The 26852-nt window shown below is 36.9% G+C and overlaps 1 protein-coding gene across 1 annotated transcript in view; it reads left to right on the top strand.

Annotated features, from left to right (window-relative positions):
• The first annotated feature begins 101 nt into the window (after positions 1–101).
• CAMSAP2 (calmodulin regulated spectrin-associated protein family, member 2) overlaps positions 102–26852 on the top strand; it is a 92859-nt gene continuing 66108 nt past the window's right edge. Inside the window, 2 exon segments of the mRNA XM_009326170.1 lie at positions 102–329; positions 12423–12682. Coding sequence (XP_009324445.1) covers positions 191–329; positions 12423–12682 — 399 coding nt within the window. The 5' untranslated portion in view covers positions 102–190.

The raw sequence follows: 26852 nt of genomic DNA on the forward strand, positions 1-26852 counted from the left end.
TACTCGGGCTTTGCCACATTCCAGTGCAGAGGAAGGCGGGAGGCGGCGTTAGCCCTTTACGGACAGCTGGGTTCAGCGCTGCCCTCAGCTGCTGTCGGCGTATTTACAGACGTCTCTCCCAGCCGCGGGAGGAGGAGGAGGAGGAGGAAGAACCATGTAAGTTCCGAATTGCCAGGGGTCCTGTGAGAAGATGGGGGATGCCGCAGACGCCAAGGAGATGAGGAAGACTTTCATTGTTCCTGCCATCAAACCCTTTGACCATTATGATTTCTCCCGAGCGAAAATCGCCTGTAATCTCGCCTGGCTGGTGGCCAAAGCCTTTGGGACAGGTAGGTGGCGTCTTCTTCTCCCCTTGCTTTGATGCCGGTTCCTGCTTGGTTGCTTTGCTCCTGAGGACGTGCGAGCCCTTCCCTGAGGAGCTGGGCGGGGGGGGGTAGGAGGGGGGTAGGAAATGGGTTTGAGGAGGTGGGTAGGAAATGGTTTTGGTCTGTTCCCTCGTTTTTAGGTTCCCTTACACCGTCTGGGGTTTTTTGGTTTTCTTTTGTTTTTCTTTAATTACCTGTAATCTTTTTGTAGTGGCACCACTGTTTCCATTAGTGAGTAATTTTTATGTGTTGGAGCTGATATAGTTTTATTTGAGGACTCGAACTCTGTAAATTGTGTTTTATTTATTCCCTGGGTCACACTTCTAGAATGCGAAAAAACACCAGTGATCCATGTTAGTCTGCTGTCTTGAAAATTTTCCTAATGTTGTTTAAGAGCTGAATTGGGGGCTAGCAATGGAAATGGACGTGCGCTGTTAGTTTTGACGTGTGACAGTAGCCTGTAGCCATTTGAGTGGTTAAGCCGTGAGAAGGGTTTCAGAAAAAAGAGCGTTTAATGCCAGGTTTTGGCCTGCACAATACAGAAGGCTCTTCTTTTCTGTAAGCGTAAATGGAATTGATTGTAATGCCTCCGAAAGGCATTACTGCTCTGTCTTTGAAAACCTGGGCCTTGAGGAATACCAGACCTATTATTCTATGCCTGAAATATTGTTGGGCTTTGAGGAATACCAGACTTGCAGAGAGGTCTTCTGAGGGAAGCATTTTGAAAATTTACCAAGCTGCTTTTTTTTTTTTAATATAGCTGTAGTATATTAATCACTTAATTTTCTGTGGATTAAAAATAAGGGTTTTTCTTTGAAAGGTGAGTTAGATATTAATGGTCAATATTTTTACCCCTGTTCTTTGTAGAATAACAGGAAAAGGTTCCTCCTTCTGGAATTTTGCAACTTTTGCATTTAGGGCCAGAGCATTGTTACGTATTTGAAAAGGATTAAAGGTGTACCTTTATGATGCCCCTGGGAACTGATGATATTTGATGTCGTGCTTCCAAGAAGCTACTTTCAAAGTGGTTGAACGTAGTGAAATTTCGGTAGGGTCGGTAGCTGCTGAAATAAAGTGGCATGTTCATCCCTTTAGAAAGAAAAAAGATCAAAATACTGTTTCCATATAAAGATTTGTCAATAAACTCTGCTTACTTTCCTTTGTGAAATCTGGGCAAGTATATAATATTTTTATATATGGCTTTACTAGCTATGCAGACGTGAGAGGTAAAATAGTAGTAGTGAAAATTCTTGAAAGTACTTGATTCAAGATTTTCAGAGATCATTGTCTTTTTAGGTAGCTTGGTTCTACAGACTCACTCGTGGGATTCTGGGTGCACAGTGCTTGTGCAATTATAAGCCAGGATTCTAACCTGAAAACCTTTTTTTGCTGGAGTTTGACAAATTCTCAGCCTGTGGTTGAAATGTCTTGGTTTACATTGGTTGAGTTTCTATTGGATATGTAAGGCAACTTGCAGGGTACTTTTCTGCTACTTTTCTATAGGAAGTGTCATCCAAACCAAATTCCTTTACTGTTTCTCTTCATTACTGTGGTTGTTCTGAGATGCACAAATGAAACATGATTAGAGGAGATAATAGCTCCCTCTGCCCTCTAAATACTGCCATAACGTAATAGTAGGAAGAGAGGTAAACATACTCAATTGTAGTGTTTCTGATCTCACAGTTCTTCCACTAGGTTAGTATCACCACTAGCCTCAAAGAAGAGTTTGTGGCTGAAGTAGGGAAAAACAGTATACAGGACTTGCATGTCTGCAATACAAACGCTTCCTTTATACTTGGAGCGAAACAGAAGAACTGACCTTCACCTCTTCCAAGAAGGAAGGAAGTTTGGGTTTGTTAAATTATTTGTTTTAGTCCGTTGGAGTAGATCGCAGCCTCAGTCATGTCTTCTACCTATTGCTATATGCATTTGTACGAAGGAATTACAAAGGATGATCAGTGTGTTTATGGATGCCACGTTCTATTTCTTTTTTTTTTTTTTTTCCCCTGAAATGTTGGAATTCCCTAAGTGGGCAGCGGAAGTGAAGGATTTTCCCTACCCTCTCTGAAATAAATTAATGCCATTCATTTTGATTAATGAAAAGTGTAAGTTGTTGCAGTCATGTATCCGTTGAAGACATCTAAATATATATCAAATGGGCACATCTTTCAGTGGACATATTTCACATTCTTAAAAGCGCATTTTAATACAATCAAAATTGTGGATACGGCATGGCTAGGTTTTGTGAAGAGAATTCTCTCTTGAAAAAAGACTTTGAAATAGGTACTGTTCGTTAAGATTTAGTAGTGGCTTTTGGTGTTTGATGATTGATATCTGCATTCAAAAACTGAGAGACCAATTGTATATTGCTGTTGTCCTCAGTGAAGCTGCAAGAATAGAGTCTGGCCCACAACAGAGGCAAGTCAAAGTAAGTTGTCTTTTTAGTAAGGTGTCTTATGAGAGTAAAAATATAGTAACAGTCATGTTGAGGGCATCTTGTATGAAGAATTTTTTAAGAAACACTAACTGAAGACAGCATTCATATTTAAGTGTTGAGGGAGCATAGGAATTTGTGCCTTGATGTTTTGCTGCAGGAAGATGTATCAGCGTTAGGACAGGTCAGGTTAAATGTTTTGTAATAACCTAATGATTTAAGTGACACAACTTACAGTAACGGAAAGGGGGGAAAATTAACAAAATGTGTGAAGTATGAAAGTGGGAATATTTGACCTTGGAAATCAAATCTGCAAACGCTAAATTTCAGCATTAACTCTCAATGCTGGGAGTTAACCATTTCAGTATAGAAAAACAGCTTTCCAAAGAAGTGGTTGAACTGTATTGATATTATATGCTTCAACTTAAAAGTATAATGGGACCTGCTTCATAGGAGTAACTTAAAAACGGTCTTGATGTTGTGTTACTCTGTCGCCTTTTTACATCTAAAACAACAGAATTGGATTTTATTATTTTGAAGTGTGAAGTTTTTGTCTTCTCACTCTACTATAGTAATAGAAAATATGGCTGGAAAATTTGTTGTCCATCCGCCATCCTAAAGACAGGCTGAGCTAAATATACATTGTTCCTGACAGATGTTTTTTTAGGCTGTTTTTTGAAAATCTGTAATTACAGAGATTCCATGGTATGTCTGCTAGTCAATTTGAATCCTTATTTATCTCTAGATGTTAGAACAGCATAATGATCTTGATGTCTTTTGCTACACTGTAAACCCATTACTTGTCCTGTTCCCGGTGAATGTGAGAATGGTGGGCGCCTTACCTCTTTATAACACCTTCCATGTAATAAAAACAGTGTCTCCTCTCTGTTCTGCTGTTTAGACAAAACAGACTTTTTTCAACTTCATTTTTGTAAGTCAGGCTTTTTTGGACTGTGTTTTGGGGTTTTGGTTTCCCCCCCCTGTATTTTTTCTGTGGTCAGTTTTGCATGAATTTTGTACTTAAATCTAGATCTAATGGTCCAGCTAAACCCTTACCAGTACAGGGTAGACTTGAAAAATTACTTCATCTTTCCAGCCTATAATACTGTCATTTATTCACTAGAATATGATGTTTGTCATTTTTGCATCAGCCTAGAATTGTTGACTCATTCAGTCTGTGATTCACTGTAGCTCCATATCTTTCTCTGCAGAACTGCTGCCTACTCAGTTGTTCCCATCTTGTAATTGTACGGTTGTAGGTTCCTGCTTTGCAGCTATACTTATATAACTGCATCCTATTTTCAAACCACTTCTTCCACTTATCAAAGTCATCTTGAATTGTAATTTTGTCATCCAAAATGCTTTCAAGCCCTTTGTAGCTTGGAATCGCTTCTCTAGATCCTCAGCTATGAATGAAAATAACTAATTCTTGAACCTTGAAATACACGTTCTTCCCATTTTGTAGGGGAACTCTGAGTACTCTTGGAAAATTGTTTTTCAGGCAGCTTTGCATCCAATTTTTAGTTACTAAGTTAAGACTACCTCTGACACGTATGATTCTCAGGAAATTATGGGAACAATTTTAAAGTCAAGTTAAATCTGTTGCGGTTCTACTATCCATACAACTTATTATCCTGCTACAGTCATAAATTTCTGGTTTATAATTTTAATTAATTATAAAGTAATAATAAAGTAATAAACTTCACTGGTTTCACATGAGGGTTTTTTGACAGGAATAAACTAAAAACTAAAAAAAAGCTGCACAAGTCTGAGTGCTTGTCCTAAACATTGTTGTGAGTGTTTTCTGCAGTCAAAATAAAATAGTCCATCCACCTTTTAACATTAAATTTATCCTTTAAATTACAATTACAGATGCAATTAAGCATTACCCAAGAAACTTAAAAATAGCTTTCTCCTGATGATTAATATTTTCAGAATTCACATGCAGCTACTTACTGCTATTTGCAGATGTTGCCAGTAGAACCACGAAGGGAGGAAATGAACATTGAGTATCTGACAGAAACAAGTTTTAACTAAATACTCGCATCTGTTATGTTGGGTGTTGCAGGCCAGGACATCTTGTAGTCTTTTCCTAGCAGACCTAATTTCTTTACTGTTACTCAGTATGGCAGCTACAAAACTTGCACAAGAATTTGAAGTATAAAAGCAAATGTTTGACATTCTTCTGAGGGAAAAAAAAAAAAGTAATAGATTTCTTTCCATCATCTCTCTAAAATAGTTGCTGACAAATTGATACTTTGGTCAATCCTACTAAAATCGGTTGATTGGACTAATCATCTACTGAGATGGTCTACTTGAAGTTGATCGTATCACTCCTTTCTGTAGAACACATTTAAAACATGGTTTGACTGTAGATCACTTCTTAAAAGTAAAGAAATAAAATTGTATGAGCTTCTGGATCTATTAGGTTTGGCAGAGTCATCTGAGGTTGTAGATTGTGCATGTACAAAAGTATGGGAAGGTGAATTAGTAAGGTAACAGTTGTCACGATTCTTACTACATGATAGACCTCAGATGGGGTAGTTTATAATCTGTTCTTTCAATGACTTCATGTCATTGAGCCTATTCTGAGCCTATTTGTCTTTGCAACTGAAGGGCCCCTCTGCAGAATGTACTAGATCTGACAAAGAGACTGTAGCTAAATGCTCACCTATGTCAGGTGATGAGATGAAATACATTTCTTCTACCTATACCTGGTTTCTCTTTTATATTTTTTGACCATCATTGCAGTTACTACTGCAGATATATTTTAACTTCCTCCCCCTCCCACAATTTCGGGTAACCTGTTGGGTTACTTTAGTGAGTCCACGTTTAAAGGTGGCTCTTGTTTGAACTTGAAGAGTATTTATATGCTGTTAATCAGGAACTTATCACCTTTCCGATATGGGGTGGTACGTAATTTCATTTCTGCAGCTAGCTCATGGATTTTAATGAGCAAAACTGGATGCAATTCCACTCCTGAAATTAATAACTTTTAACTACTTGCTTTGGTAAATCCAGGACTCTGAACGAATGCTTTTGCTGATCATTCTGGAAAATGGGGCTGGGAGTGAAAAACCTTCAAGACTTTGCAAGAAAAATAGAGTGAGTTCTCCCCCCACCCCTTGGACAATACATTATTACTGGATCGGGTGGTAGTAATAAACCTTCTTGCTACAGAGTTGAAATGTAGTGTTTGAAATCTATTTGCCTAATCTAAGAGTTGTACAGTTCTAGCTGTTTCTTATGTGTTTTCTTCTTTTCAAATAGCAGCAGTCTTAAACTAAGAGAACCTGTAAGCCAGACACCAAAGCAGATGTGTCAGCTCATGTCTATCTAGTTATGGCTGGCAAAAAGTTTTCTTTGGTTTAATAAAGTCTTATAATAGTTCAAGAAATAAGTGTTTCTCTCTAAATTTCTGAAACAATCTTTTGCCCTATTCCATAGGCTAGTTAAATCGTATCTTGACTATAACAGTCATCAGGGTGGTAGCGGAGTGATATGGGATTATAACTATACTATTATCTTTATATTTCTCATATCTTACCTTTCCCAAAAGTAAGTTCTGAAGGCATTTATCCTAATAAGAATCAATCCCTTTATTGCCAGGGTTAATTCTAAGTCATTCTTTTGTTTATCAAAACCTGAATCAATATGCAGGTTTTAGTAAAGTAAATGTTAAACCTCCCCATTTTAATAGGAAATGTCCCTACCAGACAAATTCTGTGTGCTTTGTGAGTAGCGCTTCCTGTTGTGCTGCTGAGACAGAATATTGGATGGGGTTAGACAATTAGTGTGACCCAGTAGAGCATTTCTTATGTGATTCTCAGTGTTCAAAAAGTAACTGAAATCTGGGTGGGCTATGAAGGTAGAGCCCGTGCATGTTTTTTCCTTGGATGTTTTGGGGTTTTGGTTTCTGGTTTTGGGTTTTTTTTAATAAGGAATCCCTTAGAAGTGCAGAACTGCTGACAAAGCAGTGGATAGTGTTCTATTTTTGTGGCATCTAGAGGCAGGAGGGTAGGGTCTGTTTATTCGTAGTACTTCTGTGATGGTAAAGAATCTCTCAAGTTCAGTTTAGTCAGGTGGACAAAGTAAAGAATTGTGATACTGAAATTCAGTCTGCCATAAATTTATAGAGGTTGACCTTGTAGATACTTGCCCCTAGGCAGAAGTACGGCTACTGCCTGCTAGCCAAGAATAATGTAAGCGGCAGACTGATTCAACAAACCAAAAAGTAAAAATTCTTTTTTAATATCAACTGTTTCATTTCGTTGTCCACTTCCTGATTGAAAGTCTCGTTTCATGATTTTTCTGCTTTCAGTAGCATCAGTTTGATCCCTGGATTTACAAACCTGCTGTAAATCTTAGAACTGGAGTACTCACCAGCACCTTTGAAGGTGTCTCCAAAATAAAACAGCAAATTGAAATGTCTCCCTCTTCTACTGAGGAGACTACAAAAATTCATCAAAAGCAAATAATATCAATGACGCTTTTCTGACCTGTTCTCAGTCCTCAGACTCTTGACTTCCATGCAAGCTCCGCTCTCTTGTGCCCAAATGGCAAATGTGGAATCAGAGTCCTTGTTGGCAAGCGGGAGTCTGAATGAGGTAACTTAACCCTGTTACCTAATGGCAAAAGCATACCTTTGCTGTCCTGCAGGAAACTGTCAAGTAATTGAGTCCGTTAAGATTTGGCATAAATTCATCTACTGGTTTGCACTAGGAAGTGGTTAAAGGTACTAGTCAGAATTTTCATGAGATAATTCTGTATTAAATCTCAGTCTTCTACAAATACTTTTTTTTCATAATGTCTTTGTGGATTGACATCAGTAACCTGTAGAGATGGAAGTTTTCTAGGCTGAGGCTTAATGTGACCTTATGGCCCCCAAGAATCATGTATTTTTTAATTAGAAAGCCCATGGTGAAATATTTTAACTTGTTTATATTATCCTCAGGAACAAAAAAAGAAGAGACGTTGTTGACAAAGACTTCTAAGCTTTTGGACTTCCTTAATGCAAACATTCATAAACCTGGAATTGTTCACTCTTATAAACTTGAAAAATTCAATAGTCATGTAACTCAAAGGACTGTATTCATCTGTGTGGAAGCCTGGAAACTTTACAAAAAATCAGTTTGTTTTTAAAGAAAGTGTAGACTTTTCACGTTAATACAAGTAATTTTTTCCAAAGGAGGAATTCATACTATCCTCCAAGGAGTAATGCACACTTACCTGAGCAGAGTTTTGTTTATAAAATAGCTTTTAAAGGTTAATTCAGGGGTGGTAGCCATAAATTATTGCTAGATGATTCCTTCCCTTTAAAATGGTCTGTTTAAATGGAAAGTTAAGTTACAATTCTATCTCATGGTAGGGAGAAATAATAATCCCGTGTTTGCTTTAAAGCTTGGAATAAGTCCTTTTTTTTTTTTTTTTCTTCTCTAAAGACAGCATCTGCAGGACTTTTGAGTCCATTATAATTTATGGAAAAATTACCTGAAGATATGTTGAATACTGTTTTCAAGTTAGCCTGATTCTTAAATTTACATTATTGTTTTGAGCTAATGTGGTATTTCCTTTTTGTCCTTTTTTCCTGTGTGTTGAACTTGTACGTTAGTTTCATTTATTCTCTTCACAGTTCAATATTTACAAAAGTGAACATGTCAAACTTTTTTTTAACCCATACCAAGAAAAGACTTCCAAAATTGAAACCTGTGGTCCTGTTGACAATTTTAGGAAAAAAATAGGGTGAAAGCAGTCTCTGGAGATCTAGTTTAACCTCCTGCTCCAAGAGCTGCCTTCAAAGTTAGAAGAGGTTTCTCAGGGCCTTGTCCACTCAAGTTTCGAAAGTTCCCACGGACGGTGGTTTCGCATCCGGGTCCCCAGGCTACCTGTGCCTGTGCTCTGCTGCTCTCGCTGTGAATTTTTTTTTTTACTTATATCTGGTTGAAATTTCCCTTGCGGCAGCTCGTGACCACCGCCTTTTGTCACTTCACTGCACAGTCCAAGTCCGTGTTTCTGAAACCTGCCCGCTGGGTGCTGGAAGAGTGTGGTTAGATCCTCCCACCGCCTCTCCAGCAGAAATACACCCAGTTCCCTTGGTCTCATCCATATTTCATGTGCTCAACTCCCTGAACTCAGTGTCCCCGATGTATCTCTCTAACATAATTGCTGTACTTTGCCACAAATTTCAAGGTCAAATGGTAGTTTATGGCAGTATGCGCCACAAGGTATTTATTTTAAAACTGTTCATTTACTTCAGGGTTTAATCTTGAAAAACTCGTCAGCTGGGCAGAGGAAAGGGACTGGTAAAATGCACATGTTGGGAATTAGTGTTAAGATTCTTCTCTGCCTAACAGAGCTGTTTAACAATCTCCAGCCCTGCCAGAATTGTCAATAAAGGCTTTTGACCTTGTTCGTTGTTCTGGTAATCTGCTGGGAACTGGATGTAGCCTTGAAATTCACCTCCACAGGACTGCAGAGGCAATGCATGCCAATTCTGGAAGGGATGTTACTTTGAGATCAGTAACAGGAAGAGTTTCCTCTATGACTAGCTGCTGCGCCTTTTTTTTTTTTCTTTAAACTATAACAAAAATGAGAACACTTTGAATCTTCTATCAAGATCTATTCTGATATCAAACAGTTTGATACACGTTATAAATGGGGAAGAGTGCATGTGTTTCTGTCTGTGCGAAGGGAACTCTGACGGGAATTTTTGTGAAGACTTCTGATCTTGTTGCAGCAGGGATTCCTTGTTTGTATGCTGTCACATGTTTTGTTTTTATAAATTCAGAATGTCTGTAGTCACAGTTTCTCTTCCTAGCCCCTTGTTCTGTATTCTATTTCTCTAATAAATTTATTTTCCGGTTTTATTTTTATGAACACCAATAAGTTTTTATTCCAGATTTATTTTTGTGAACACCAATGAAGTAAAAGAAGTGGCTTTGTGTTAATATATGTGTTAATATTTCTTTCCCTTTTTGTCCCTCATTTTGTCGTTTGCTGTATTTTTCAGAAGCAGAAATATCCTTTATAAATAATTCTATTTGCCTTTGATAGTTATGATCTTGATTTTTTTAGTGTATTGAGGCTTTTTTATTACTAAACCCCAGTAGTAGGTATCATTTCTTCATGATAAATGCATTTATTGCATCTTAGCTTGTCACTTTAGGGTCTGTTTTGGTGATACAGAAGATCAGAAATTACTCATTAACAGGCGATGGGTTTCTTATTTCCTGTCTTTGGATTTCTCTTCTGGCTCAAATTTTCAGTCATTGTCTTCAGTGAATCTAAAACACAGAGTATGTGACTTCTGTTTGTGCGTAGCTAACTGCTCCTGTCTCAAGAGGTATTTTTTCATATGGGAATGAGGCTTTTTTGGGTCTTCTAAGAAATTACAAATGTCTTTATCTCTTCCTCCCTGTTGCCTCCTGCCCCATCTAACTTCCCATGTGATTCAAAAAGGGGGTGTGGTGGTTGGTTGGTTGTTTTTTTGTTTTTTTTTGTTTTTTTTTTTTTAAAGGCAAGACCTGCTGCCTGTGTGTTGTGAGATATTTACAAAAAATGTTTTCTAATGCTCTCTAGCTTGAGGAAATAGCATGAAGATGCTTTAAAAGTTGGCATTTGGAATTACAGAGGATAAAGTCATGATGAGGATTGAGCTCCTGGTACTGAGGTGGAGATGGATCATGAGGGACTTCAGAAATAATGAGCTTAATATTTAAATAGACAATGTATGGACAAACAGGGAAAAGAAAGAAGGACAGGTAGAACTGAGATAGATGGAAATAATACCTAGGGAAGCAGGTACGTAGCAGCTCATAGAGTTCCTTAATTAGTGCTTTTTATGGTATTGGATGACTGTAGGTCCTATAGACTCAGTAAGTAAGGCTGGGAGGTGGCAAGAGAAGATTGCAACATCATTGCCTGACATTGGTAGTTTTTTTGTTAGTACTTCTATTATTATCTTGTAAAAAAGTAATATTGTTAGGCATTAGGCTTGTGTTTTAAAGGGCAAATTAATTTTGCTGACAGCATAGTTTGATCTGTATTCTAAAGCAGAGCTGTCAGCTTTCTAGCCAAATTTAGGCTCCTGCTTTAAGCAAATTATAAACTATACCTCTCTTCCCCTTGATATTCTGAACTGGCAAATAAGAAGTGGTATCTTATCCTTTTTTACCATCCTTAAGACATTTAAGAAAGTATGTGCTAATATTTCTTTCCCTTTTTGCACTCCACATCTTCTCCTTTCACAGCTAGAAGGCAGCTAGCTCTTCTTCTGAAGGCCATAATGGAAGCATGTGAACTGCAATAGAATATGTATGAGGAAGAAGATGATCTGTCATTATCTCGTGATAGCATGTTTTGTTTTTTCTCTCTCCTGCTCCACCCTCTGCTTCAAACCTTGTCTGTTTAGCCATTTATCCAGCTGAAGGCAAAGGGGATAGGAACCTGGAGTTGCACCACTGTTTTCCTACGCACTTTTTTTTCCTTGTAGCAATTAAATAGGCTTTTCCATTTGGGCTCAGGAAAAGAATCACATGCTCTTTATCCCATAAATGCTGTTGGCTTAACTAATTTTACCATTGAGAGTGAAATTCTTACACGGGGAAAATGGAGCATTTTGCAGTGCATATGTCTAGAAATGTGAAGTCTGAAACCATGTCTAAGTTATTTTCCACTTCACTGGTGATTTAATGTCATTTGATCTAGTACCATATTTAATTAATTTATAACTATTACTTTTGTGGTAGACAATTATAAATATAGTCTGCCTGAGTTATGTAAAGTATTTGGAAAAACTGTTAGATTGTCTTGGAATGCTAATTTTGGGGTTAAAATCTCAGCATAAACTTGACAGAATCTTGCATAGCTTTCTATGGGTGCTAAGTCAGCTCATTGAGAAAGGAGGAAAGCCACAATTTTAAGGGAAGTCATTAACACAAATAGACAAATAAGAATTCAATAGTTTGTCAGAAGGAAATTGATGATTTTTTTTTTTCCTCTTTTTCCGTTCTTTTAATTCCAGTGAAACATCCATGTATTTATGCTTAACTGCTGGATTGTCATTCTGTGATGCATGACCTTTGAAATAGGTAGTATAGCAATCAGTTTTCTCTTGCATATATGAAACCTAGAAGGCTGCTGAGTGGAAGTTTCCCTTCTTGTCTCAAGTTATTCATGCTAAAATATAATGTTCCATTTCGTTTTATTATTGTAATAGAGACAGGGGTTTGTGTTTAAATGGGTGGTGTTCTGCCTTTATATGTCTGACCTATATAATGTTATGCCAAAGGAAATGAGAATGTTTGGGCATGTATTTGGAGAAGCCAAGAAATTTTCAAGTAATGATGCTGTAAACTGCGGGTTGGCCTTCTGGTGTGGCTTTTGCAGTGTGGAACTCTCTTTGAATTTGTCTGAAGTTTCTATTTATAGTTCAAATGTTACATTTGTATGCAGTTTTCCCCAGTGTTTTGTATCATGATGACTGGTAAAGACTCTGGCTTTCCCTTGAATGTGCTTTCTTTAACATAATTTTGAGTTCATATATAATATATATGTATATATATAATATATAATACTATATGTATTCTTTCTGATACTAATGCTTTTTTTTTCTCTCTTTGTAGAAAATGTTCCAGAAGAACTACGAGAACCATTTTACACAGACCAGTATGATCAGGAGCACATTAAACCACCTGTTGTTAACTTGCTGCTGTCTGCAGAACTCTACTGTCGTGCTGGGAGCCTTATTCTCAAGAGTGATGCTGCAAAACCACTTCTAGGTCATGATGCTGTTATACAAGCCCTGGCACAAAAAGGCCTTTATGTCACTGACCAAGAAAAGTTGGTGACTGAACGAGATCTTCACAAAAAACCAATTCAGATGGTGAGTGTTTAAAGCTTGTAGGTTATGTTTATCTATTCTTCTGGGTACTCCCAGTGACTACACATCTATCTTTTAACATGCATCATTACGTTAAGTATTTTTCTCAAGAGTTAAATGTGATTCATTACTGGGAGGCTTATGATTGTTTTGGTTTGTTTTTTCTGTCTCCTCATAGCTGTCGGTGCAGGTGTATTTCCTCTGTACTAATGCTTGAAAACACCTATCATTCTACTTAGTTCAGGTGTTACATTTTTAAATGTAGCAGTGACAACATGATCACTTTGATTTCAGTTTTACAGCACTGACTGTCAGTGAATATTTCTGTGTTGGAAAAGTGGTTTGAAAATAGTGTGGGGTTTTTTTCCCCCCCTTATAGAAATCTTTGGTTAAAAGCTTAAAAAAAAAAAGGTTTTGATGACATAGGCAATTCAACATAATAGCATTCAATAGTCACCAGTTACATATTAAGTCAATGTAAAACACACAACAATGGTATATTCTTTCATGGAGACTTTGAATAATATGTCTTTGCTTTATACAGCTGCTAATTAAAACATTAATTCAACAGGTGAATGATTCTATTACTAAGCTCTTAAGTCGTGGATTTTCTTCCTTGATTGGAGCTGAGTTAAAAAAAAAAATCTGTAGAAAGGATGGCTACATTTGGCCAATTCTTTCCTCTAGGTTGTTTATAAAATGACAGTATGATAGAATAAGATTCAACTATATTTAAAGTGAAGTATTTAAAATTATTTTCACCTTTTTATTGTTTAATATTTTGTATAGAAAATAAATTAAGTAAACATAAAGTATGAGACTACAAAGGTTGAGTTGGCAATTTCCGTTGTAATACAGAACCTAAGCTTGCTCACTTGAAATCACAAGCAAGTGTTATTGTGATATCAATGGAACTAATGTTCCTACTATACTTGGAGGTATTTATGGCACAATCTGGTCTTTTCAGATCAGAATACATTGGACACAGGGAATAAAATGCCTAATAGGGAAAGGACTTCTGTAAATTTCTGTCATCCATTAGCTGAATCTAGACTTCGCAGTCTAGTTTTCCCAGGGTCTTTTTTGTTTGAATCTACCCTCTGGAGTTGGCTGACTGCTCTGTTTTAAGTCCTTTCATACTTTTATGGCCTGTGACCTGTAGATGCTGCTAGAATGGAGGTGTGTGAAAATTAATACAGCTATGTTTTTATTGTCAGCTTATTAGCAACTTGTGTTTACTAACATGTAAGAAGACTAACAAGTATTTGGCAGAATATGACTAGAGAATCTCTCTTATTTGATCAGTTGGTATCAACTGATAAGTTGTAGAAGCTTTACAGGTGTGACATCAAAGCTACTAATTAGTAATTAATGATTTATTCCATACAGTATTGCCAAGAAGCATTAGGCCTCTTAGTTTGCGCAAATGTTTTTTAGAAATGGCAGTAGTCAGTTACTGTGATACAAAGGCTAAATTCTTTACATCCACTTTATTTTTTATTTGAAAATTCTTTCCTGCTCATAGAATGCTTAAGATCTGAAGATACAAGTATTTCAACAATAGTAATAAAACTAGTCAAGACACTTTTTCCTTATGATTAAGCTGTTAGCAGTGAATGCAGATATCTTGAAATTTTGCCAGATCTTTTTTTGATCTTGATATCCCTTTTAAAAAGGAGAGCTCAGCAAAAAACTAGTGGCATTTTAGTAAAAGAAGCTATGGATAGCAAATAAAAGACATAATGAAGTGATACAAAATTTGCAGGACACTTGCAACAGTCATGGGTGGTTTAGGAGTAGGGGTTTATAATGTTCATAGAAGTCAAAGCATTTAAGAGGTTAAGAAACAAACTTCCTGACTGTGTTTTTACAGAACTTAAATCCGTTCTTGTCTCTGAAGGAAGATAAAGTTACTGACTTGCGTTTATGAGCCTATGGTTCTCCCCTTTGATTTTTTTCATTTGATCCCTTTCTAGAGTAGTTGTAAGAGGCATCTCTTTTCAGATTTGTCAGTTGAGAAAATGTGTCAATATTCTCTGGTTTGCTGATCTTTAATTCAGTAATTAATGTTGCTTAAAATGCATTTCAATAGCAATTTTTCATTTCCCCTGTGCTTGAGTGGATGTTTGCATCTTTCTTTTCTGTGTTGTCTAGATGTAGTCCAGCAAGTAGTTATTCAAGCATCGGTGTCATAACAGTTGACGTCCCCAGATTCCTACTCTGCCCAGGTCACTTGTCCCCACTCCAGTACCAGCAACAGATGAGTGTACTGATGCTGTTGAGTTAGTTCACAAGCAGCTGGGCTATGACAATGAGAGGGAACACCGGAGTGGAAACACAACTGGCTTGGGCAGAAGGGCAGCCATGTCTAAAACAATTGGTACCAAAGAAATGGCTGTGAAACTGTAGTCTCAATACTAATATTCTAAGCCCAAGAGTTTTAATTTGTCATGCCGTGCTCACGCCCCTACACAAGTTCCTAGCAGCAACACTACATTTTAATTGGGAAGTCTTAACCTTTTTCCTTATTATACAATTAGCAAAGTTGGCAGAGAATTTCAAATCCAGCTATTGTGGTATTGACAGAGTCTTAAAGTTATCCCCTTGATGCCTTCCAGTACCTTTTCCTAGTGTTCCATATGTCGCAGTTTCTACAAGTCTTACAAAGTAAGATGTATATCCTGTTTTAGAGCATGGAATGATTTTTCTTTTTCAATTACGTAGACCAGAAAGTTTGCATATTTAATTAACTCATACGTTCCTCTGGTAGACCAGATTGTCTTAAACCTATGTTCAATCTAATTTTGAGTAATTTAATAGAAAATAGTACGGTAGTCTTTCTCTTTGCTAGCCTGTCTTCCCTGTAAATAGGGGAAAGATGTTGGTGTTTGTTAGAGGACATTTATTGTTGTCTGCTCAGATGTACTGTGTTTCTATAGCTGGAAAGGGGTGAGTTATATTATAAAATATATGGAAAGAGATTTGAGTATGGAATGTTCTAATTGTACTTGTGCTTTATAATGCATGTAGCTGCGGTCAACACTTGGAATTCCTTGTACTCTGTAGCAGTGATGGCTGTGGCGATGAATTGTTGATTTACTTTGTTTGTGACTACTTTCTAAAGCAGGCATGTCAAATTTTGGCCTTCTCTGTTTCTTAGATAGCTATAACTGAACCTTTTTCTAGGAAGCACCTTATATATTACAGTCTTTGAAAAGTCTAGGAAATGGATGTGTTTCTTTATGCACTGGGGTCAGGATAGATGGTAGTTTCCTTGTTAGTCATGACTGACTTGGCTGCATTAGTATCTGATTTGAGAAGCTGCAAATTTTTGTGTTTGTATGTGTATATCTGTATATACATACATATGTGTATGTATATATAAAAATGAGTTTCCTCCAGTGGAATGGGATTAGGAAAGAGGTGCTTAGGAAATTAAGACAGTAACAGGAGCAAAGGCTTCTGTTAAAGCCTCCCCTGTGTAGGGGTAGGCAAGTCCATGTGGAGCCTGGTTTGTTTTAGTCTTTCTTATGTTTGGTTTGTTCACGTGTCTTATATTTGTTTTTCTGGTAAAACTGAAAGCTAGGTTATTCTTTAGGCTTGTTCTGATTTAAAAACTTGTAATTGAAACTGCCTGTTCCTGAGAGATTGCATCTTGTGATAACACTATAGAACTATTCAGTGGTATCTCTATTTCTGTTCTCCAAGTATTGCAAGCTATTAAAACTTAATTCTATGTTTATTTTTGTTAAATGTTCTTATTTGATAGGATCATCCTGTTGCCTTTATTGTTGGTAGGGGAGCAAAAGAACCAAATACCATGTTATTACTCTCCATGTTGAAATTCATATGGTCTTGGCTCTGGTACATTAGACTTTAAACAGTGCAGAAATAGTCTAGAGCTTGGAATTGAAACAGTGTTGAACCAAGAATCAGAGTATTCTTCTCCTGAAAATTATACTTCAGGTCAGGATTACAAAAGGAATTACCTGATGCTTAAAAAGTTTATGAAAGCTAAGTTGCAAAAATATGAGCAAAGCTACTTATTTCAGTTGGCAAGTTCCAATTGCATTAAAAAAAAAAAATCTGTCTTAAGCAGGCATTTCCATATGGAAATCATATGTGAGATTTTGACAGGCTATAGAAATCAGAAATAGCTTAAGAATTCAGCATGGTTCTGATAATTATGCAATAATTTTGTTTTAAAGCTTCCAGGTATTATATGCATAGATCACTGTTCAAGTCAAGATTAACTTCTATATTTCCGTGTTGATTTATCTTTTTTAAATTTCACATTTATTTCATGAGCCAAACTCATATACATATTTGATCTCTTTATGCTTAAAAAAAACATATATATCTGTTATTACAGGAAGATAGTTGTAGACAAGCTTCTGCATTATGGCAATAATTTTATATCAACTGAATAATGTTTGACAAGCCCAATCCTTTTATGAAAATTCTGGTATTTAATCAGGCTGGCCATTTTGTATTCATATGCTGGTGATCTCTTTCAATTTGCCTCAAGTGGAGGGAAGAATAAACAGATTCAGTGAGGAATTAAGAAATGCTTTCCCTCCCCCCCAAGTCCCTGCAACACACGTCTGCCATTTGGGGAAAAGAATAAAGAATCAGCATCTTAGTTCTCTGCTGCCTGATACTCTGCAGGGAAACTGAAGTTGCGTAATTACCCAAGCTGTGGACTTCTCTACTGCCCAGTCCCTTTCCTAATGTGGCAGGGCCAAGACCAACTAAATTTCAAGCTTGAAGGGTAATAATGTCAAATCTTAAATACCTGTTTAAAACCAGTGTGTGTTGGGGGGTGTACAGATACAGTAATGTTACAGACTATTACCAGATTTGCACCAAAAATCTATTTTCCTGCCCTTATTGTTGTATATTGATAGAGCATTTTCATCTGACTTACAAAACAAGTCACTGTCTTGCAAGGTTTCTGGGGGAAAAAAAAAAAAGGCAGTTTTAGATATTTAGTTCTTAAATAAAATTCAGCGACTAGAAAAAGGTTAGTGAATACCCTGTATATAAACACTATCTCCAGGAAAATATGCCATACTTCCAGATACTTCTTTGTATCATCTTCTCAATATGGGGAAAATATAAAAACTGTACTAGGCATAATGCAATCAAAAAGTGTAACTTCTGTGTAAATTTGAACTCTAATTTGGAAAAGTATTGTTGCAGAAAAATGTCAACCAGCTGAGCAGCTACCTTAAACTTACACCCATGTATAATTATTTTTGAAAAGTACTGTCATTAATCAAGAAACACTTAAATCCTCCATACGCTTCCACAATTGTCGACCAAGATGCGAAGGGAATGAGAGGCTTTAGCAAAACCCCAGCAATAAGTCCGTAATAGCTGGTAGGATTAAAAATTGTTACCTTCCTAATTCCGAGACATAATTCATGTGTATGGTTTTTTAGTATAAAAAGTAGTGTGCTATCACGCAAATTGTTTATCCATTTAGCTGCAAATTACCTTCTTCCTTGAAGATGTCTTCTGTGAGGAAGCCTGGTGATAATTCTCGCTGTAGCAGTTTGTGAATCTGGACTATAACTGAGGTATAATTAGGTGTGTCTGTATTAAGTTTTTAGTTGTGATCAGGAGCGCGCTTTTGAGGCAAATCTCCATATTTCTCCCAGTTTACTGCCCTTCCGGTTTGTGTTTGGAGTCATCTCAGGGAGCACAAACTCAATTTCTTTCAGCAGCTAAACTGGAAGATGGGCTCTAGGATGGCACCTACAGTAGCCCACCTGCCAAGGGGTACTCATTTCACAGGACTCGAGTATAGCCGGTTGAAGTGAATCCCCTGAGGAGGGAGTAGAGGCGATTCCTGGGACCTCTGCACCAGTTTTGCTTTTTCTGTTGTGCAGTACTAATTGCTAAGTTAGTCACAGCCAGTAAAACTTACGTGGAAGGAAGGGGGATTGATAGTGCTGGTTTTGTAACCATAGCCAGAATCCGCATCTCTTTCTGCATAAGATAGCAGACAATAAGAGGTTAACTCATCCTGCAATCCAGATTTTTGGTCTCTCTTGGCAGACTGCATTCATTTGAAATGACAGTCCCTCTCATCAGAGGAGTATTTATCCTTGACGAAGGACTCCAGCAGCTCACCCAGTTGGCTTGCAGCTACATGCTGCAGCCTCTGCGTTTTCATGCTGTAGAATTCCTTTAACTCTGTAAGGCAACAAGAAGTGTACTAAACACTTCATAGAACAAAGAAATAAGATGTGGCTTCTGCCCTAAAGAATTTTTTTTTTTCTGGTTTTAGGCATGATGTAACAAGTTTCCATTCCTGTGCTATTGTGAATTACTTGTTAGATGAGGACATGTAAAAAGAATTTGCAGTTACTTGACTTGAGTCCTTAGATACCATAATTTGTTGGTTAAAACACCAGATTCTAATATTAGCTGACTTGTGATATTTAAGCATCTTACATAGTAGTATGTTTCACAGAAGATTAAAATAATAAGCAAATACAGTGGTGAAACAGAACCTGCGTTTAGTCTAATGTGCCTCATAGAACCAGTCAGCTGTGGCTTTGGGCTGGGATAATACAATCTTTAGATGTTCCATATTTTTTGCTCGATTTCTGCTGTAGGCACTGGGTTTCAGACTCATCTCTTCACACACATTCCCTGTAAGGTTCTCATTTGCTTGAAAACAGTGATCCAGTATTTTTGTTGGTCTTGTTGTGTCAGATAAACCATCTCACTTTAGTCAGCACTGCACAAACATCTTTTTGACATAGTAAAGCAATGTGGATACCAAGCTCCCTCAAGCAGAAGGTGCCAGTTCACGCTTTGGTCACAGTAACTGCTATAACTCTTCATAAAGTTTACTCTGCTCTTACCATTTTAGCTTATAACTTAGTATCCTGTTAGCTTTTTTCATGCAGCTTATGTTGACTCATAACCTGGGGATTTTGTTTTGCCTGCAGTTGTTTTTAATTATGTTTGTCTTGGATGTAGAAAATGCTTTCTTCTGTGTTGTGTAAATAGCAGCAGTGACTTGGGATGTGTTCTACAGTATGTTTGTCTAGAATTTAGGGTGTGCGAAACAAATACAGGTTATCGGTGTGAGTCATACTAGGGTTTGTTTTATTTCGGTAATTTTCTGGGACTGAAGAGTGTATTTAATCTAGGCCTGCTCCTTTTCTGAAACTGAACTCTATGACTGGTTATTTGCTACTAATGCCATTCTTTTGCACTGTAAATTATTAGCTTGGCTGCAGTCAAATTGAGTCACTTCTGTGTTTCTCGGAGCCAGTTGAAAGAAACTGCAGATGAAATAAAATCACATAATTAAATTGTGCTGTGCTTACTTTTATTCATATGTATCTTAGCCTACGAATAGCTGAAAAGAAAAATTGTAGTAAAGGACCATTATTTATTAGAAAGATCTCTTGTGGGAGAGAATAGACATTTATTCTTGGAGTATCAGTTTTGAAATCTGTTTAACAAGGACTGTCTGCAAATAAAGGTAGGAACTAACTCCCAAAGATAATGTAGATATCTGTATCAGAAATTTGTGGAAGACTTGGATAACCACGAAGTCCTCTGCAACATCCTTGGGATTTTTATGGAATGCTGTCTGCTCAACTTGTGCACCAAGTGCGGCAGCTGATGTGGAAGGTAGCAGAGCTACTGACACCAAAGTTATGTCTGTAAAGAATACAAAGGAGGAATTCTTTGCTGGTCCTTTCCAGCAACTCTAGTGCTAAAAAAATGATCCCGTCCACTTGCTTTCTTGTTTGCAACTCTCCCCACAAAAGAAAACGGAAAGCCGCCTATATTTCTCTAGCTTTAATTTTCATTTTTGTGAATTTGTTTTCTTCTTGTATCCTTAATTTCAGTAGAAAAATCTATGTAGGATTTTGGTCTTATTCAGGGTTCCAGCAATGTAGCTGGCATTTCAAATTTGTACCACTAAGAATCCTTGCCTGGAAAATAACAAAATCTGATTGTTCTTTTTAACAGCTCTTGTAGGATTCATTTCAGTTGTGCAGAGCTATTGAATAGACTGTGCTGCTTGTACTGCATTGAAAGTGTGCTCTCAGAACCGCCATGAAATCCCTGATCTATACAGGACTGGCCTTACATTTGCTTTTGCCAGATGAATGTAGCAGGCAATGTTCAGCAGTAGCAGCACATTATCTCATGTTTATTTTAATGTAAAATTGTGGCAATATCATTTAATCTTTTACTAAAATGAGGAGAGAATATTGCAGCACACCTTCCAATCCAATATACTAAATAAACAGTATAGCTGCTGTTGGAATGATGACAGTAAATAAAGTGAACGTGTACCTCAAGAGAAGGTAGTACCTCCCAAAGTCCAGTCTCGTGTCTTTCATGAGAAAATAAAGCAGCGCATCATTATTGACTGTTGTCTGCCTTGTTCACTTCCTCGCTAATTAGGAAACAAGGAGTGCTGTTAGGGCTAAAAAAAATAGTTGGTATTCTTCTGCCTTGAGCAAACTAAAGTTTTGAACCAAAGAGCTTCTGATTGTATTCTTAGTTAGTGTTCCTTCTTATGTTGCTGTTAACCTGGGGAAAAAAGAAAAAGGGGGGTGGAGGTAGTTTAGTAAAAAAACAAAAACAACCCAAAACCTGAAAAACAGACAAAAAAACCCACTCCTGAAGCCCAACGAGGAAAAACAGTTAAAAGGAGGAGGTATAAATTATGAAAGATGGTATGAATTGAAGTCTGTGAAGAATGCCAGATACCATGTAGAAAATGCTTTCTAAACGGGTCAGAAGTATTTTCATTATCATTGAAAGAAATACTATTTTGTTAAACACAGTTTAAGAACATTTTCTTCCTGTTTCAACAGCACTGTTAAGTAGTGTGGTTCAGCTTTTGGCAGTTGGTTGGCTGCTGTGAACTTTCTTTGTATCTCTTTAAATATGTGAAAAGGTTATTTAAATAAATGTCTAGGAATGGTCTTAACTTCTGCTAGGTTAAGTATATTTTGGAGTATAGTAACTAAGCTGTTTAGAAAAAGAAGAATCTATGAATTATTTTACAGACTACCTAGAAGGTATTTCTTCATCAGTTAGTTTATTTAAATTATGCTAAGATAAATCTTTCTTAATGCTCTCCTGCTGGATAGGAGAAAGCTAAAAATCTTGCATGGTTGTAGCAGGCAATTACTTGGTTAAGAGCACTGCTTTCTTCCTATTATGGAAAACAGTGAGCCGGTTTTAGCAGGAGGTGTGGGTCTGTCACGTAAACATAAGGAGAGCTTCACTGCCAGCTCTGTGTAGTGCATACACACAGCAACGAGGGGACAGAACCGCACTGACGGGTGAAGGAATACAGTTGTACTCCCCATAATGCCGCAGCTGCTCCAATATAGCACAAAAGAACACTGCTAATCTGCATTTGTTAATCTGCACACATAAACCTGGCGATCTGCCCGCACTTACCAGCAAAGAGCACACACTGTTGTCACAGTAGATGTATCATAACATTAAAATCTTTGTTCTTACAAACTCTGTGGAATTTAACAACATTATGGGAATTTTTTTCCTGAAGTTGTATGTTGTAAGGTCTCCGTAGTATGTCTACGCTTTTTGTTTGACACTTAGGGAAATGCAGTAAATAGCAGTGCACTTCAGTCATTTATATGAACTGGTAGGTTTTCTATGAACTACTAGGTTTATATGAACTAGTAGGAAATTTTATTACCTTGCAGTAATATATCTCCAAATTACCCAAAGCAAAATTCAATGGAATTGGTCCTATGTAAATAAAACTATTTAAGACTTGTATTAAAATGTTATCTGGTAACTTGTTAAACTATTTAAGTTATAAATTGACTCTAATAGTGCTCTTTAACAAATTGACTCTCTACTATAAATGTGGAAGATTTTCAGCTTTCCCCCATCTGTCAGAAGGTCATTAGGAAGGGTATCTCCCGGTATAATGTATTTCTTTACCTTCCCGAACCATGAATCTAAGACCAGTAGATAAATAGCAAAGCCTATGTCAGAAAGAGGTCCTACAACTTAATAATTTTTAGAAAATTGGAAAAAGCTATCTTTATCACAATTTATTTAATCATCTAGCAGTAGCTAGAGATCCAAATCAGTTAGTTGTCAAGACTGATGACATCTCTCAAAAGTTGAAATGGCAAGAGCTCTTTATAAGCTCTAAGTTGGATGTTTGGAACGCAATTTAGAACACTTAGCAGACAATATTTATGAAATAAGTAGATACAAGGTGAAGTGTGTATTGAAATTTTTTTAACTGTTTGGTTTGATAAAGAAGTGGCAGGCTAAAAATTGAGCTTTAAAAGAAGAAAACTTACAAGAAAAGCACAGTGAATATGTAGATATTGGGTAAGCATGGTGGATCAGATTAATTTTACATGTCGTAATTATTAAATGTATATAGTATGTAATATGAAATCTCATTCTATAGGGACACATGTTTCTTAAATATTAAATTGAGGTATCTGTTATATTATTAAAGGATACTAATATATTTTGAAGTAAACTGCACAGTGGCATTTAGGCAACGCACCTACTTTAGTAGGTACCAATTAAGTGCTGTCGAAAACAGCTAGAAAATGCAATCTGTATTATCAATAGCATTTGTTGAGAGGTTTTAGTTACAGAAGTTGTACCTCCTTACCCCCTTTTTACTGATACTGGCCTGCTGACCTACAATTATAAGTTAATCTCTGGGGTTTGGGGGCAATGGGGGCTTTATTTTGCCATCAATAAGCAGTCAGAAGAACCCTTCCATCAGAAAGTGTCCTTTTTCTTAAATTTCTTTCTTAAATCTTTTCTGCAGTATCAGCCCCTTATTTTGTGCTGTGTCTACTATGAACGTGAAGAACAGTTTATTCCCTTCCTTTTTGTAGCAGCCTTTTATGTGTGGGCAGGTAATGTCTCTCTCGCACTTTGTTTCCCAAAACTTATCTTCATTCCGAATGTCCTCCATTTGGTGCCAGTCTTTCGTGGCCGATTGTGCTGAAAACTGGACCCGGGATTCTAACTTGGACCTTGTCAAGGCTTGTAGGGCACAACGGGTACTGGTGCATTTTTTGCAAACCGGAGTCTGCAGCTGACACACACCTGTATGTCGGCTGCCGCTTTTGTGGCAGCGTGACGTTCATTGTATGCTCACATTCGGGTGGTTATACTCTCTAACCTCAGATCGTGTCTGCTGATCTGCGATTTACTTAGGTGTTCTCCACCCTGATGCAAAAGGTTAATACAGACTTTTTTCTGACTCTTTCCTCCATCATATTAAGATTATTTTGAAGCTGAATATACCATGCATTAGTGACACATGCTTTGGTGGAAAATACCCTGTGCTCGGTTTCTCTTCTTAAGGGTGTGCTGTGAGGGGAAAAAACATTTGTAAAAGCTTCCTGATCTAGTACATAGAAAGAATTCTGTAAATGCGGGCGGTATGTTTCTGTGGTATTGTTTTGTGAAGGCAGACAGCTTTTGTAAGGAGCTCAATTCACCTTTAAGCGCTGTGTTACATTAACACCTTTGATGCTTTGTTGGGGGGAGGGGGAGCTTAGAGTGAAATACAGGACTATGAGGGGTTACATCCTAATACATAAAAGGGAAACAACGGAATGGACAAAATTTTGAGGGAAAGAAAATTCAGTTCACAATTTTGAACAGGTTTTATTCTTCTTTTTTTTTTTTTCCTTTACCTTACCCCTCTTCTTAACTCCCCCACTCCCAAAAGCAAAACCAAACCTGTCTAATGATATTTAGAAGTTCTCTGTAAAGACATGTTTGTGTATGTGAGGTTAAAAAAAAAATAATAATGGTGTGACTGCCCATAGAAAGACTGTAAGTTAATGTAATTCAGTAACTCATATTGTCAGGGAAGCCTCATAACTTCCGTGTTGCTGAATTCTTTATGGTAAAACGTATCTAATAGGTAGGTACCTGCAAAGAATGAGATTATTCAAACTCTTGCATTTAGTTTTTCTTCAGCAACAGGAAGAAGTACGGAGAAAACTGAACTTATGTGGTTGGGAAGTAAAATAGTGTGGTAATGATGGAGTTGGTGAAGAAATATGTATAGACACTAGCAAAGAACTGCTAGAAAGAAGAAAATACTGATACTAAAAGTCGTGCTCAATTTACTTGCTGAACTTGCTATCAGTTTTAGTATAGTAATTAGGCAATAATGGCATCAGTCAAATTACTCCAGTGTCTTCTAAGGTGTTAATGGTGTCCCCAGGTACTCGCCAGTACTTTTTTTTCTTTATTGTTAGTTAGCATAACGAATTGTATTTTCTCTAAGTCAGTACACACATATGCCTGAAAATTCTTACTTTTCCAGGTCAAAGCTTTGGGGAGAAAACTAATCCTGCTAAAGTACTATGTACTTTCAACAAAAAAAACCCTAAAATAATACCCATATGCCTCTAGGCATGGAGGGATAATTTGTCTGGTTTTCCCAGAACATAGGGAAACTGAGAACTTATGTAACAGGCTACATGTGGCTTGGTATTATTGGCTTGCGCTGATTATGGGGGAGGGAGAAGGATAATACAGCCTTGCTTGTTCTAACAAGATCTGATGTCTTAATGACTTAAACACAATTATACTCTTATTGTACATATGGCTGTAGTGTCAATTATTTTAGGTTCCTTTTCTCAAACAACTTTAAACCTTTCCTTTACTAGAGAAGGTAGTACCTTTCTGATTACTATAGCTTGCATTTTTTCAGCTAAGGTGGGACCTTCCATTTCAATGTGGCTTATTTGATTCTTTTTTTATCCTCCCAAATTTAGAGGGAGAACTGAATCTTCTCTGATTCATCTTCTTCCTTAGCTACCTTTCCCACAAATTCTGCATTCTTTTCAAACCTGATCAGTGATGAGTTTTTCTTCCAGGCCATTGGTAAAAATAGTAAGAGATGGTGAGCTGATAACTCATCCCTGTGGTGTTTCTTGGAAAATGCACCTATTCATTGCTGATTCTGTGCTCAGAGTTGCATTTTCAGCTCAGTTGACCGGATTATAAATCAGTTTAATGTATCCAGCATTAAAAACTCTATTTAATCAGAATGTATTAGTATCAAGTTAGATGCCTTGCACTCATAATGAGTCTTACACTTTTAAATTACATTTATAAGTGAATTTTAAAAGTGGCTTATGCTCTGTAAGTTCGTTTTAATTAGCATTATCTTTTTATTATATTTTTATATATATAAATCAAGCTGCTTATTGACTCTGAGATTATTCTGCATGAGATCAGAAGAAGGATGTGGGGCCTTAAAATTATTTGTGTTGTCTGTTGACTCTCAAAAAAAATAAAATCCAGTGTTTCATTTCTTCTAGTCTTTTGGAACGTCCCCAGTGTTCTTAGAGTTACGGAAAGAATAGCTCAATATGTTCAGAGAGCTCCTCTTTAAATCCTTTTTGTAATTTTAAAAATATAATATTTTTTCTTTCCTTATTTGCTCTAGACTGAGATGAAGATGTAGGTTATGCATGAAATTGGCAGACTTGCAGATTATCCAAAGGCTATCAATAATTAATATACTTTTTAGAAGACAGAATTAGAACCCTCTTGAAAAAAGTGAAAGATACTAGTTTCAGCTTGCAGGTCACTATGTATACTTGTAATGGAATGAGATGTTTCTCTGTAGGCCATTATTTCTTATCCTTGAACACAATGAGTGTCTTTGCTCATCAAAGAAAAGAGCTACTAGCCATCTTTTTAAGGCTGAAACCTTGGACAGCAGCACAAAAGACGACCAGCACTTACTGTCATTTAAAAAGGTACTATGTTCACTGGGGTGATAACTGCATGTCTCTCCCACCGGTTACATCACTTATTCCTGTGTGAAGCTCTTGGTTCCTAGTTATTTTTAGATGAATATTCATCTTAGCTACCATCTTGATGAATAAAATAAAGTTAAAATGAAGCAATATATCAAGTTTTCATATTATTTTAAATATATTATCTTTTGACCGTATCGTCCCTTTTGTTGTCTTATCCAAACTGTAGTCTTCTGGATTTTTTTTTTTTCCTGCAGTTACTTTATCTGAAAAATACCGTTCTTCCAGGTATAACCACTGACTGAATTTGCGTTTAAGGCATACACTGCTGATTTCTTGTTCTTTTCATTGCTTTTGTACCTTTCCCAACCCTTCTT

Source organism: Pygoscelis adeliae, unplaced genomic scaffold (genome assembly GCF_000699105.1).
Source record: "Pygoscelis adeliae isolate BGI_AS28 unplaced genomic scaffold, ASM69910v1 Scaffold256, whole genome shotgun sequence".
In the NCBI taxonomy this organism is placed as follows: Eukaryota; Metazoa; Chordata; class Aves; order Sphenisciformes; family Spheniscidae; genus Pygoscelis; species Pygoscelis adeliae.